Source organism: Schistocerca piceifrons, chromosome 6 (genome assembly GCF_021461385.2).
Source record: "Schistocerca piceifrons isolate TAMUIC-IGC-003096 chromosome 6, iqSchPice1.1, whole genome shotgun sequence".
Classification (NCBI taxonomy): Eukaryota; Metazoa; Arthropoda; class Insecta; order Orthoptera; family Acrididae; genus Schistocerca; species Schistocerca piceifrons.
In genome coordinates this window covers 333,849,881-333,865,153 of record NC_060143.1, presented here as the reverse complement: position 1 = coordinate 333,865,153, position 15,273 = coordinate 333,849,881, and the positions used below count along the sequence as shown (strand labels likewise).

Below are 15,273 nucleotides of genomic sequence, written 5' to 3'. Positions count from 1 at the left end.
CATGAAAAAGAAAAAAAAAAAGAAAACTTAAGTTGCAAAGGAAATGCACCATATAGAACCGCAAAACATTGCTCATACAAGCGTCTGTCAACAGTAAAGTGTGTCAAAGTCTTTAGGAACACTATGCAATGCTTCATAACAACAAATTGCTTCCGATGAGCGTGACGTGACAACTGTTTAAATTAGATTCATTTGAGCAGTTGCGGGCGGGCTCTTGCGCATGTGCAGTTGAGTCGCGTATGAGTAGTACCTTCTCCCGCTTCTGGTTACGGAAGTGTGGCTGGGCGCCACTACTTAATATTTTCCCGATTCGGAAATATTGTAGATCCGGGGCTGATGCACAGAGCAGTCCGAGTTGTGGTAGGGAGTGAGTCGTCTCCACGTGACCTGTGTTTACATTCAGCGATTTTGTTGTTTCCTCTTCATTTATTGCTCTCACGTTAAATGATAACAAGATGGATTCTTGTGGCTGGGAGCTATCAAATGAATTAAAATATGTTTGCATAATTATGGCAGAATAAAATATTTATTTTATTTCCACCATTGACAGTCAAGCGTTAATCGCCTTACAGAACAATGAAGTTATTTTTGCTGGTTTGCTAAAGAGATTTGGCTTTTATTAATCCTTTCTACTGAGGCAGTCAATTTATTTGAAACGAAGTGTTTAATTTCACACTATTGGCTAGTTTCAACTGTTCGCTGCATTTCAAGTGCAGGTATGGCATTATGCTATAATAAAGAACCAAACATGAGTACTCGTACTCCAAGAAAATTTGCATACGGATGTGCATTTTAAGCCGAATTATGCACTTTAGTATGGTTCGCGAAATCCCGATGCTCTTGAAGTATCTTTTGATGTCTTGTTTCTTTTATGACATAGTGTAAGATCTTTTAATGTTTTACACGTACGAACATATGGGCTTCCTGCATCATCATAGCTGCGCACTTTCTTGCAACTGCTAAAACGAACCTATTTCTAACAGGTCGCGGGAAAATATTGTGAATGGTGGTTTGAAAAGCGTTACATTCAAAGCAGATTTCCTTTTATGCAAGATGAATTATGTGCGAGAATGTACGATGAATTTCTTAAATCACAAAGCCTTTGACTCTCATTTAAAAATCAGCTCTTTGAGGATGACCATTTAGAAGTATTTTGAGCCCAGAAGAGGAGACATTTGTGTCGTTATTAAAAATTTTACTGGCACATTTGTGTGTGTATCTTAAAGTGCAACACGCGCAAAAAAGATCAACATTATATGTGGAAGCTTAGTTTCTCTTCCAACTTATTAACCTTCGAGACCAATATTATATGTGAATGCTATGTATATTAATTTAATTCATTACCTTTTCTTATTTGTGTATTCGCGCTACTTAAGAGTGATCTCGCTATTGGCTGACTACATCACGTGTCCTATTGCTGTCATCAGCTGGCGAGATCATGTGAATGAGCTATGACGCTTACAAAAGATCGCAATCTCAATTTCAATGCTTCGGAAAGTGACATGCGTTATTTGGTGGAATTCAAATTTATACCTTCGTAATACGAAAATATGTAGTGTACATGTTGCTGCACATCAAAGGTCTTTCAAAACGTGCTTCTCCCCCTGAGTTTCGTTTTTTAAAGTGCTGGGAAATTCTACATCGGTATATGAAACCATAAACATTCAAAGGATTGATGACTTTTACAGTGCTGAGGAAGAGTATACTGTCACTTAACACAGAAAAAGTGTATTTTCATCTGGGAGAAAGTGTATTTTTAACCGGGAAATCCGGGAAAAATCCAGGAATTTTTTTCCTTGTCCACGTATACACCCTGAATGTGAAAGACAAGGTTGCATAAATAAAAGATTCAGGATATTGTTCTTGTGTGTAACCTGTAGCAGTTCTCAATTCCACACCGTGTTATGTTTATAGTGACTGAAAAGGAAAACTCTGTTTTATTCTCCCTCCAATCTGAAGGATTTTGAATTCACTAAGTATAGCACAGTGGAACTTATGTCAGCCCTGTTTTGTGTATGTGCTGAACAGTGATATATCTTGGTCCACAGAGATATCCACTTTTAAAGATGAGCCAGATCTCAAAATGTGAATAAAGTTAATTTCAGCATGAAGCAGGTTCCTCAATTCTTGGGTTTGAAAACAAAGTCCACACTCTAGCTTAAGCTGCGGAGACGGAAGTTCTTCACAGGAAAAGCACTATCGGTCAAACAGTTTAGAAAAATTTCTAAGTCCAGCAAGGATGGAAGCATAAAGTTAAGTTTTGGCACTATCTTGTCAGTGAAGAAAACAAACAGTAGAAATTATGCCAAGTCCCAGCTGCCATTTCGCCGATCACACTGAGAGTCCATACAGAGGAGGTGGCATGCTGTCCATGAAGATGGTGGCAGAGTTCAGAGCAAGGCATAGTGGAGATCTTCTAGTCAGTTGCTCACTGCAGTGGAACTGTTCTGCTAAGTTCACATGCCAGCCTAACTAACTGCTTTGTGGAAGGATACATGCAGGCCTATTATAGGCTCGTGACCCTGCGGATGTAGGAGAAGGTACGGTACATCAACAACCCCTGCCGTCACCATGAACGCCACTTGGTGGCGTGGCTGGAATGCTATTGTTGTCACCTTCTGGTCTGTTTGTGGAGTTCAGAGTTCCTTTGGTGTCTGATACTTGGGGGGCGGAGCTCACAGCAACCCAGATGATGTAGAAGATGGTGCTGTCAGCACCTAATGTTTAGTACATCATGGCAAACAGCAGTGAACATTCTCCTTCTCATTCCTAGCATTAATCCTGTCTAATATGGGGTCACTGTACTCAATATTTGGGAAATTTACTTTATTTAACTTTGTGGCCAGATGCCCTTCCTGTCGCTGCTGTTGTCAGCTACCTGAGGGAGGGAAGTTGTGTGCGCCACCTGTGTGTGAATTATGTGAACTTTATACTGTACTGTGTTTTAACTGTTTTGTTGTTGTGATTTCTGAGGTCAAAATTGGGGACAAGACCAGCATTTGCCTGAACAAGTGTCGGAAACTGCCTAAAAACCACACTCAGACTGGTCAGTGCACCACCCATAGTCATCAATCCACTGCACAGATTTGATTCAGTCCTGACTCACCTACCTGTCTCGCAAGCTAGCACAGTGTGTGCTATGCTATGCTATATGTGCTGGTCAAGAACATGAGCATTATTTGTGTAGCTATTTTCCAACCCCTTATCAATGATAACTTTGTGAAGTAATTAGCAGCCACAGGCATCCCCGTCCTTGCACAACATTATTGTGAAGCACTTTTCTTTCTAGAAATTGTGTGCCACGTGGTGCTGAAAACCTTTTACTAGGGCCAAAACTAATACATAGAAACAGTAAAGACATTTCCAATGAAGATCAAAACACATTCAGTTCTGAGTGTTAACAGATTCATTTCAACCTTCAGTACAGCCATTTCCAAGTGGCAATAGAACATGCTTAGCACAAAGACCTTCATCAAGAATGGAGTTGTTTGGTTCTTCATTATTGTTCTACAATTTTGTAGTAACTCACATCCTCATTATGGAGAAACTGGTTATTGAATTTTTGTTGCAGTCATATGATAATGATGAAGAGTTCTTGGGTAGGATCATTACAGGCAGTGAAATGAAGATTAACTTGTATAACATACACATAGTTTTTCTTGAATTTAAGGATGAAAAACTGGGGTCCTTTTATTAATTGTAAGAAGGTCGGTACACTGCTCCATCTTCAGAAATAGATCCCATTACTCTAGAGTAGTGTTGCGATCTTAGTCTGTGATGTACCAGTAGCACATTAGAAGCCAAGTATTAACTACATGTTAACTTGCTAATTATGGTAACAAATTCTCATTGTTACTCATATGCAACTAAAGGAAAATTTTTAAAAAAATTATTGAAGAAGCAGACAACATTGAAAACTGTGCAGTGAGAAGAATGTACTATGTGAGTGAGGGTTGTATTCGCGATTGACGAAAAAATAAAAGATGGCTTCAAGAATGAACAGTAATTGCCGGGCATTTTGCAGCCAAAAAGCAAAGCATCTAGTCCTCAAAAAGAAAGCTCTCCACTGACATACATGAGAAGTGACAATAGGGATGTGTGGTGACTAGTGAAATGTGCTCACTCAAAGCATTGGGTTTAGCAAAAGAACTAGTCATCACCAGCTTTGAAGCTAGCCAGAGCTGGCTATCAAGATTTTTCAGTTGAAACAGATTAGGTTCCCAGAGGAAAACTACCATCATTCAATGGCTTTCAGGTGATTACAAGGCAAAAACAGTAAATTTTCATCACTATGTGATAAATTTGCACCATGGACAGTCCTGTATATTATCGCAAAATTGGTAACGTGGCTCAAATGTCAGTCTATTTTGAGATGCCGCTCAACAACACGGTGACCAGAAAAGGGGAATCCAGTGTCATCATAGAAACTGGTGGCAGTTAGAAGCAAAGGTGTACAGTGATGTTTGTAACTGGTGATGCGTGAAAGCTGCTGTCTTACATGATATTTAAAAGGAAAATTATTCCAAAAATATCTGAGAAAAGGATTTTGGTGAGAGCGAATCAAAAGGGTTGGATGAACAATAAACTTGTGGTTGATTGGGTGGCACATGTTTGGTAACGTTGCCCTGATGCATTACTCAATTTACATAATATGTTGGTCCTGGATAGATTCTGAAGACATACAACTGAGGAAGTGGAAGACAAGTTACCAAAAGAAGAAACTGACATGGTCATTATCCCTGGAGACCTAACATCCATCCTGCAAAAATTAGATGCATGTATAAATCGGCCATTCAGAGCTGCACTTAAACAGTGATACACACAATGGATGGCTGATGAAAACCACAAGTTCACACCGAGTGGAAAAATTAAATGGCTAGATTTGACGCAGATTTTGTGGATGGATAAAACGTGCATGGGACTCCATTCTGCTGCCAGTGGTGGAAAAATCCTTAAAAAAAAAGTGGTATCACAGATTCACTGTGTAACGATTCATGTGGATGTTACTTAACTTAAGTTTCTCCTGCCTGGTCCATTGATGAATGAATGCAAAATTGTCATGCTTCACAAAATTACATATATAAAATGCACAAATAAGGCCTCAAATTCTGGAAATTGGGAAACTATGAGATGTAAACAATTGGAGAGTTAATTAGAAATGTAATTACAGAGAATATTAATTATAGAGGAAGGCATAAAAATAAATAACAAATAAAAATACATCACTTGCTAATAATTTTTAAGCTGTTTCTCAAGATAGTGAGGTCTTCTGTTACTGGATTTTTAGATTACCATTTTGTTAATTAGAAGTATTTATTTTTCATGCTAACATCTCTGCAGTCTCTAGTTATTTATTTCTAAGGACTTATTAGTTCAATTTCTTGATCCGCACATACACAGACACAAGCAGACATTTCTCTGGCCTTTACAATGGATATGTGTGTGTGTGCGAGTGTATACCTGTCCTTTTTTCCCCCTAAGATAAGTCTTTCCGCTCCCGGGATTGGAATGACTCCTTACCCTCTCCCTTAAAACCCACATACTTTCGTCTTTCCCTCTCCTTCCCTCTTTCCTGATGAAGCAACCGTTGGTTGTGATAGCTTGAATTTTGTGTGTATGTTAGTGTTTGTTTGTGTGTCTATCAACCTGCCAGCGCTTTCATTTGGTAAGTCACATCATCTTTGTTTTTTTATATATATAAAAGAATGTCTGCTTGTGTCTGTGTATGTGCGGATGGAGATATGAGTGTGTATGCGAGTGTATACCTGTCCTTTTTTCCCCCTAAGGTAAGTCTTTCCACTCCCGGGATTGGAATGACTCCTTACCCTCTCCCTTAAAACCCACATCCTTTCGTCTTTCCCTCCCCTTCCCTCTTTCCTGATGAGGCAACAGTTTGTTGCGAAAGCTTGAATTTTGTGTGTATGTTTGTGTTTGTTTGTGTGTCTGTCGACCTGCCAGCACTTTCATTTGGTAAGTCACATCATCTTTGTTTTTGTTTTTGTTTATATATATATATATGTCTGCTTGTGTCTGTATATGTGTGGATTGATATGTGTGTGTGTGTGCGCGCGAGTATATACCCGTCCTTTTTTCCCCCTAAGGTAAGTCTTTCCGCTCCCGGGATTGGAATGACTCCTTACCCTCTCCCTTAAAACCCACATCCTTTCGTCTTTCCCTCTCCTTCCCTCTTTCCTGATGAGGCAACAGTTTGTTGCGAAAGCTTGAATCGTGTGTGTGTGTTTGTGTTCGTTTGTGTGTCTGTCGACCTGCCAGCACTTTCATTTGGTAAGTCACATCATCTTTGTTTTTAGATATATTTTTCCTACGTGGAATGTTTCCCTCTATTATAACTATACACACACACACACACACACACACACACACACACACACACAAGACACGCATACAAGACCTTAGAAAGCACTGAATTGTCCAATAACTATCCGGATGCATATAAAAAAAGGTGGCTTCAGACATTTCATATAAATCCTGGGGAAGGCTGTATCGTTATAACCGGACAGAACCAAGGACGAAGTTCTATGTGGAGATGGGGACAACCACAATGATTCTTCTACTACTGATGACAATAAAAGAGAAGATGAATAGAATTATTATGTTAGAATAATATTTTTGTAAATAAAACAAACACACATTAAAGCCAACGTTTCTTTTTTCCCCGTCTTCCTTAAAAGTAGGGCATGCAGACTATTCGATGGTGCGGACTATTTGCGTATATATGATGTTCACTTTCTCTTCCAACCATGCAGAAGTCAATAAATTGGCATCAGTCTACTCTTGTGCAAGACTAAATTCGGGCAGATTGTGTCAGTGGAGAATTGGATGTTTACAGTATTCTGCGACATGAGGTGAAACGGTGAACACTGGCTGTGACACTTAAAATTATCCCTATGAAATTGGTTGAATTCTGTAACCGTCTTAAAAAATTTACTAGCTATAGAATATTTCCTGTTTTAACAACTTTTTTATTTCCAATAATAGTTTAGCGCAGCTTGTTTTGCCAGCATGCTGCTATCTTCAGACATCCATATGTTATTGATATGGTACATTATTTTGTGCAGTATACAATCCTTTCAAATAAGGTTTTTATGGATATACCAGTTAGGTTAGGAGGCAGACTGTAACCTCTGATCAGAAATATTTAATACAAATTAATTTACATCATCTTTCAGTTTGGATGATTTATGCACTATAAATTACACAATATGAGAGTGTTTCATCAACTTCTGGTACACTGAACACAAAAACAGAAACAAAAACATGTCTTCACAGTTATTTTTTTTGCAATGATGTTTACACGCCAGCAACTGGCTCCAGCCATATTACGCACCAGTTGACTTAAATTTCTCACATTCTTCACATATCCAGCTGTTATTTAATCGTGTCATATAAATTAAATTATCTTAAATTTTTTAGAAAAAGAAAATCCAACCTAACATTATGGGGACAGCAGAAAAAGGCATATTTGTCAGTGCGCTTGGATGACTGGAACAAACCTCAATGAGATGAAAGCATTGTTCCTTGTATTACTGTTTATTCCTTCAGTTGTTACTTTCTCCCATATGTCTCCTATTCCTGTAAGCTTTTCCCTCCTGGTGAGAATTGTATTTACAAATGTTCCAATGTAGTGCCACAGCATACTTCTGTTTGTTTATTTGTAAACCTTGCTCTAGTTATGGATCTGGTGTTCAAACCTCCTCTGCTGTTTCACATAATATTAATTTTACATTTATTTCATCTAGTAGACAAATTGAAAGAAAGCTGTGTTATGCATTTCTGCACAAAAAGTTGACACCACAACACAGTGATCCAAAGCAACATTCCAGCACAGTAGCACTCTAGAGCAGACATACATTATTGTCATTGCAGTGAGAGGTGGAAATGTATGGGGGTAATGTTATATGCAGTTTTGCCTAAATTGCAAGCAACTTATACATAATGATATTTTTCAGACTTGTAGGTGATGTGGGAGAACTGTACTTACGCACAGGAAATGAAACCATGGAAGTTATGTCAAGTGAGGTGACTTTCAATAAACGTGAAGCTGTTTTGGTTGATTCTCCAAGGTTCTTGAGGAATAGCACTGCTGAGCAAACAGATACAGCACCTTTGGCAGAAGTCAACATCACCATTGATTCAACACTGTTGACTGATAATGGAGCAGGAATACACCAGCACGGCAAGTATGTAATTTAATATTAAGCATATCTTTTTATGGCCAACAAGACAATGTGATTTGTATTTAACCTTTTTTGATTGTGTTCTTGTTCGTGATATTGAACATTAGTTTCTGAAAAAATCGTACCTAAAGTGAAGAAAGATAGGTTTGTGTGTCATAGCCCGATGACATTATTAGAGATGGAACACCAGCTTGTCAAGAATGAAGAAAAAAATCAACTGTGACCCTTTTCGGGAGCCTAAGTGACATATGACAGAAGTGATTTCAGGAAATGATAAAAAGCCTAAAGTGGGTGGAGATTTGATAGGAAATTCATGCAGTGTTTTTTTATTATATCTCATGGAGAAAATACCAATAGCCTGTAATTTGTTAGATGTTCAGTACATTACTTTTGAGTCTCTGTAGTATTGGTTAATGTTTTTTCTAGATCACTGTTACTTAAACACAGTGTAATTCTACTAATGTGGTGTATTAGGAAGTGCAGCACTTTTCTTAACGGTAAGAAATAATAATAGCTTCAGCAGTTAACTGTGTGCTGATTTTATTTCAGAGACCTAAGAGGCTCGGCAAATTTATTCCACTGGCAAGTGAAGGACAGTTCAGTAGAACGCAATAAAGCTGGTGGTTTTGTTATTGAGCTGCCATATGTTTGGCAATACAATGAAAACTTCACACATTCTGTTGTGTTGATGAACAATACGTGGCGAAACAACTTTAATTTTGCTGTTGAAATTGGAGGTCATTTTGCCAGGTAAGAAGTTTTTTCTTCCCCTCATCCTGGTTAAGTTTTTTGGAGTATAGAATGAAGTTAAATCTTAAACCTTTAGTCCCTGAACGTAAATCAAATAGATGAAAAGTTAAAATATATACATCAATGGTAACTGATGTGTCTTTCATTGTTTATTATTGCTATAATCTCTTATTATTGCTATAATCTCTTACTGTATCACTAATGTTTGCACATTCATGTAATGTTTACCTTTTACCGGAGATGATAGTTTTATGCACCAAGGGCTCTGGAGACTTGTGCATGGACAATGGAAAAGTTTCTGAAGTTTCAACCTCATCATTACTTCTGGCACAGCTAAGGACAATGAGACAGTATGTTCCTCATCATACATACTAGAACATTTTGTCATTAAATTGCCTGTAGTGTCATATGATTATGATGTCACTTCTCATGGGTCTCTGACAGTATCCATTCCTAACTGCCTAAGAGTCTAATTGTGTCACATGTCCTTCAGGTGCTGGGAGCCTGTGATAAAGTTATCTATTACACGGATAAGTCTTCCTTTACAAACCTGAATCTACACTGAATTAGCTTTACTTACCAAAATTTCGTGGTCATATTTACATTGTGCTCAAATCTCTAGTGATGTGTAGGGTAATTATAACTCCTTATTTCCTCTTTTGAGTCTTAAACTGTAAACGGTACATCCTTTTGAAACTTTTAGATTATAAGGTGAATTGTAATAAATGATATAAGAAGCAACAAAAAATTATGAACAGAATTTTTTGCTTTTAACTGGTATGATGTAGATATGTTTTGGTAAGCAACAGACGTGTACTTTGGTTTTAATTGTGTTTTCAGGCTGAATGTATCCAAGAACATGTTCCGTGAAAATGTATGTCATGCAAGTGAAGGCCTCCTGTCAGTTAGAGGAATGGAAAAACTTATGCTGCTGAATCGTAACCTGATTGAGGGAAATCGCTGCCATTATCTGGTAGAATTTGGAGCTAATAGCCAGTCAGAGATTTTGGGCACTGTTCCAGCATTCTTTATATTCAATGAAGTTCGACGAAATACAGCACCACCGCAGCAGGTTATTTGAACTGCATCTACTTACAAGCAAATTACATAATTTGTTTTCATTTCTTGTACTAATCCATTACTGTCTTTTTAGCACATCAGTTGCCTACACAGTTAATTACTTGAATGAGACCAAAGTTGGATTAGCGTACTTGTCACAACACATGACTATGAAACATAGCTTACACATTTGGAAATATATTTGCCGCTGGTTATTGCAGCATAAATGTAAATTTTTGTGATTAAAGCTGTCTGGATTGCTTAACCCTTAAGTGGGTATTTTTTATGCGCACTCTTTATCAGTGGATTATTTCCCCTAGCTCTGGCTGATGCAGTTGCGCCACATGCCTTGCTCACTCATTAAAACATTTTTCTGTTGATTTTAGTTTTTAGACCAAAACTAAATTAGCTTGGGATAGAATAGAATGTATTACAGAAGAAAATGAAATTTTATTTTTCCCGTAGTTATTGCCAGAGACTAATCATGACTACTAATTACTTTTTTTGCTGCCACGTTTTCTGTAAAGAAAGTGTGCTCTGAAGCATGTAATGTCTAATAAATGGGGAAAATCTTCTGATAATGTTTTTGCATTCTGCTCCTTACCATTTGGTAGCATTGCAATTGGGTATCACTCTTATCCAGGCCTCCTGCATTCATCTTGTAGGTTATGAGAACACTTGGCTTTTGTATGATGCCATTCTCTGGATGTACTTCCTGAAATGTATATGCTGACTATCACAACACCTCACTTGTCCTTCCATTTCATTGACCTCTGCTTGTTTCTCCACACTGTGGCATATTTGCTCTTCAGTTTTTTCTTTTGTATGAAGTCAAGGAACTCCTTTCATCCAAGATGAAGTTTCTAGAGCAACAGAAAATCATCAACAGTAATGTCCCTTTGTGACTGCACTTCCGTAATCTGCTGAGCTTCGAATAGGTTTCTGTTCATGGTATCTAAGGGATCATATGATTTATTATCTACAAAATGGAGAAATTGTGACAAAATATGTAATGTTCTTTAATTTGTAAATTTCTTAAACAGTGTGTGTATCAAGTGATTTGCTCTTGGAAAAGTACAGTTTGTGTTCTCACTTGTGCAAAATTCCCTGAAGAATGAATATTCCAGTCAGTATTTTCACCTCATCACTTGTTGTGCCTTGCCAGCAGTGAACCCCAGATATTGCTGCTAAATTGGGATGAGAAGCTGTGTACTAATGTGCATATAAGTTTGTTTGGTTAGCTATTGTTTTGCAAAAACAGTCCTCTACACAACATTGAAAACTATTCATTTATGCCATTCTTACCAGTAAACAAAAAGTGCTAGTGGGCTGAACTGACATGCAAAAGCATCTGTTACAGTGCTGCATCATTCTCACATGCTTCTGAATGAATGCATATAACTGTAATTTTTTTCACCATCTGTGTTTTGCCAAGTATCAGAGCCGTTAATAGTTATTGTTACTAGCTAAAGGCAGCTGTTCTATTTCTGATACCCACAAATGGCTTCTTTTTACCATTACGAAAGGTAACCAACTTGTAAACTCAAAGCTAACAGCACAAAAATCATGATTTACTGTCACTTGACGCAAAAAATGCACTCATGGGACAGATGTTATAACTCTCCAAGAATACGTTATTTTGGCTGATAAGGGATACCAACAGTTAGAGGAAGCACGAACTAATAGCACTGTAACACCTGTTGGCCTGAAATTCATCATTCCCATTAGCTACAAGCCACGGAATGCTGCTGACGAATATATCCGTCAAATCCACTGAGAAAAATTGGACTATGAATGGATATGTCTATCATGTCCACTTACAGAGTTAATATATATCTTTAACTCTTAACAGTGTTTCAGTTTCAGCCATCAAAAGTGAAGGAAGAGTTATTAGTTATACATTACCAGGTGACAAAAGATAAATATTGTTGTTGTTGTTGTGGTCTTCAGTCCTGAGACTGGTTTGATGCAGCTCTCCATGCTACTCTATCCTGTGCAAGCTTTTTCATCGCCCAGTACCTACTGCAACCTACATCCTTCTGAACCTGCTTAGTGTATTCATCTCTTGGTCTCCCTCTACGATTTTTACCCTCCACGCTGCACTCCAATACTAAATTGGTGATCCCTTGATGCCTCAGAACATGTCCTACCAACCGATCCCTTCTTCTGGTCAAATTGTGCCACAAACTTCTCTTCTCCCCGATCCTATTCAATACTTCCTCATTAGTTATGTGATCTACCCATCTAATCTTCAGCATTCTTCTGTAGCACCACATTTCGAAAGCTTCTATTCTCTTCTTGTCCAAACTATTTATCGTCCATGTTTCACTTCCATACATGGCTACACTCCGTACAAATACTTTCAGAAAGGACTTCCTGACACTTAAATCTATACTCGATGTTAACAAATTTCTCTTCTTCAGAAACGCTTTCCTTGCCATTGCCAGTCTACATTTTATATCCTCTCTACTTCGACCATCATCAGTTATTTTGCTCCCCAAATAGCAAAACTCCTTTACTACTTTAAGTAAAAAAAGTTTAAAAAATTGCATACTCACTAATCAAAATTAGAACTTGTACAAGTCAGTGGCAGTTTCACTGAAATCTATGCCTAAGGAGGGTGTCTGCTGACAACAGGCTCAAAAGCTTACAGAAATACAAGGGGGTAGCAGACAGGTGGTGTTAATGGGAGATACATTGCCTTCATTTTTCAGATTGTGTACATATAAAAGTCAACTCAGTGCTTCTATTTTTCAGTGAGTGGTCTCCTTTACTCCTGAAATGTTTACATTCTACTAGGACCTTCGTACTATAATTTGGTGGATCTATACTCCCAGAGTAATTTTCTCCATGTACGTCTGTTAGATGTCTTGATGTTATTATTGTGGGATTGAGGAGTTTGTCAAAGTGTTGGCACTATCTTTCACATATCTCATTCTCCTCACTTGCAATTTTTTCTGTTTCATCTTTTATCAGATTTGTTCACCACCAAAGTGTTTCTGTGGTGCATTTACTTCTCTGTAATATTTCCTTACCTTATCCTTATTCCTCAAAAGCTCCATTCTTCAATGTTTGCTCTCATCCACTGTATCTTGCTTCTTGGGTGGGTCCTCTTCTCAATCCACTGTTTTTTGTTTTATTTTTTTAATATATAATCTTATACCATCCTTCTTGTACATTGTGATTGATGTCTCCTTTTATATGCCTTATTCTCTTCTTCCATTTCAATTTTGCACTCAGGGTCAAACCATGGAGATCTCATGTGCCTTACTTAACTTTGTTTCATTTCCTGATGTCACTGTGTTATCCTTTGCTCATACTGTTCTGTAATTTCAGCTGATTCTAAAGCTGCTATATCATATTTAGGACTACTGGGTTGTGTTCCTTGCACTTTGTTGGAGATCCTAGCCCTCATTTATGCCTAGATGAGAAAGTGATTGATATACAGGGCTATTTCAAATGATTGAAGCGATTTCATAAATTCACTGTAGCTCCATTCATTGACATATGGTCACGACACACTACAGATACGTAGAAAAACTCATAAAGTTTTGTTTGGCTGAAGCCGCACTTCAGGTTTCTGCTGCCAGAGCGCTCGAGAGCACAGTGAGACAAAATGGTGACAGGAGCCGAGAAAGCGTATGTCGTGCTTGAAATGCACTCACATCAGTCAGTCATAACAGTGCAACGACACTTCAGGACAAAGTTCAACGAAGATCCACCAACTGCTAACTCCATTCAGCGATGGTATGCGCAGTTTAAAGCTTTTGGATGCCTCTGTAAGGGGAAATCAATGGGTCGGCCTGCAGTGAGTGAAGAAACGGTTGAACGCGTGCGGGCAAGTTTCACGCGTAGCCCACGGAAGTTGACGAATAAAGCAAGCAGGGAGCAAAACGTACCACAGCCGACGGTTTGGAAAATCTTATGGAAAAGGCTAAAGCAGAATCCTTACCGTTTACAATTGCTACAAGCCTTGACACCCGATGACAAGGTCAAACGCTTTGAATTTTCGGCGCAGTTGCAACAGCTCATGGAAGAGGATGCGTTCATTGCGAAACTTGTATTCAGTGATGAAGCAACATTTTTTCTTAATGGCGAAGTGAACAGACACAATGTGCGAATCTGGGCAGTAGAGAATCCTCACGCATTCGTGCAGCAAATTCGCAATTCACCAAAAGTTAACGTGTTTTGTGCAGTCTCACGGGATAAAGTTTACGGCCCCTTTTTCTTCTGCGAAAAAAACGTTACAGGACACGTGTATCTGGACATACTGGAAAATTGGCTCATGCCACAACTGGAGACCGACAGCGCCGACTTCATCTTTCAACAGGATGGTGCTCCACCGCACTTCCATCATGATGTTCAGCATTTCTTAAACAGGAGATTGGAAAACCGATGGATCGGTCGTGGTGGAGATCATGATCAGCAATTCATATCATGGCCTCCACGCCCTCCCAACTTAACCCCATGCGATTTCTTTCTGTGGGGTTATGTGAAAGATTCAGTGTTTAAACCTCCTCCACCAAGAAACGTGCCAGAACTGCGAGCTCCCATCAACGATGCTTTCGAACTCATTGATGGGGACATGCTGCGCCGAGTGTGGGAGGAACTTGATTATCAGCTTTATATCTGCCGAATCACTAAAGGGGCACATATCGAACATTTGTGAATGCCTAAAAAAACTTTTTGAGTTTTTGTATGTGTGTGCAAAGCATTGTGAAAATATCTCAAATAATAAAGTTATTGTAGAGCTGTGAAACCGCTTCAATCATTTGTAATAACCCTGTATGTATCTCTAAGGCTCCACACATCCAGTAGTTCTGATTTGTGCCTTGCATCTATCAGCTTGCTCTCCCCCCTCCACACCCCTTACTGCCCCCGTCCCTGACAGGTTATGTGTGTGACCTGCTTTCGTGTATGTGTATGTGTGTGTGAGAGAGAGAGGGAGAGAGAGAAAGAGAGAGAATCTGTATAAGAAGAAAGCCTTCTGGCTGGCAGTTTACATGTTCAGTAGTCTTTTTGCTGTGCCCGTCTGCAACTCAAAATCTCTGCTGTATGGTGAGTAGCAGTCTATCCCTCTCAAAATACTGTCAATTTCATTTTTTAAGTTTCCGGCTTGTGATGTCCATGTTTCTCTGTGTATGACTTTATTTGGGAACAGTGTTGAACCCACCACCATATTTATAGGTGCTGCAAATTATGTAAGTCATATTGCATAATCATTGCTCATGATTTACTGTGAAATCCAATTGTTGGTCTAAAGAAC

General features: G+C 38.6%; 1 protein-coding gene across 1 annotated transcript in view; it reads left to right on the top strand.

Moving 5' to 3' along the window:
• The window catches only part of LOC124802675 (protein bark beetle), a 193,596-nt gene that overhangs the window by 87,421 nt on the left and 90,902 nt on the right, over positions 1 to 15,273 (top strand). The window contains exons 17-19 of the mRNA XM_047263603.1: positions 7,971 to 8,201; positions 8,748 to 8,948; positions 9,789 to 10,020. Coding sequence (XP_047119559.1) covers positions 7,971 to 8,201; positions 8,748 to 8,948; positions 9,789 to 10,020 — 664 coding nt within the window. The remainder of the gene's footprint in view (positions 1 to 7,970; positions 8,202 to 8,747; positions 8,949 to 9,788; positions 10,021 to 15,273) is intronic.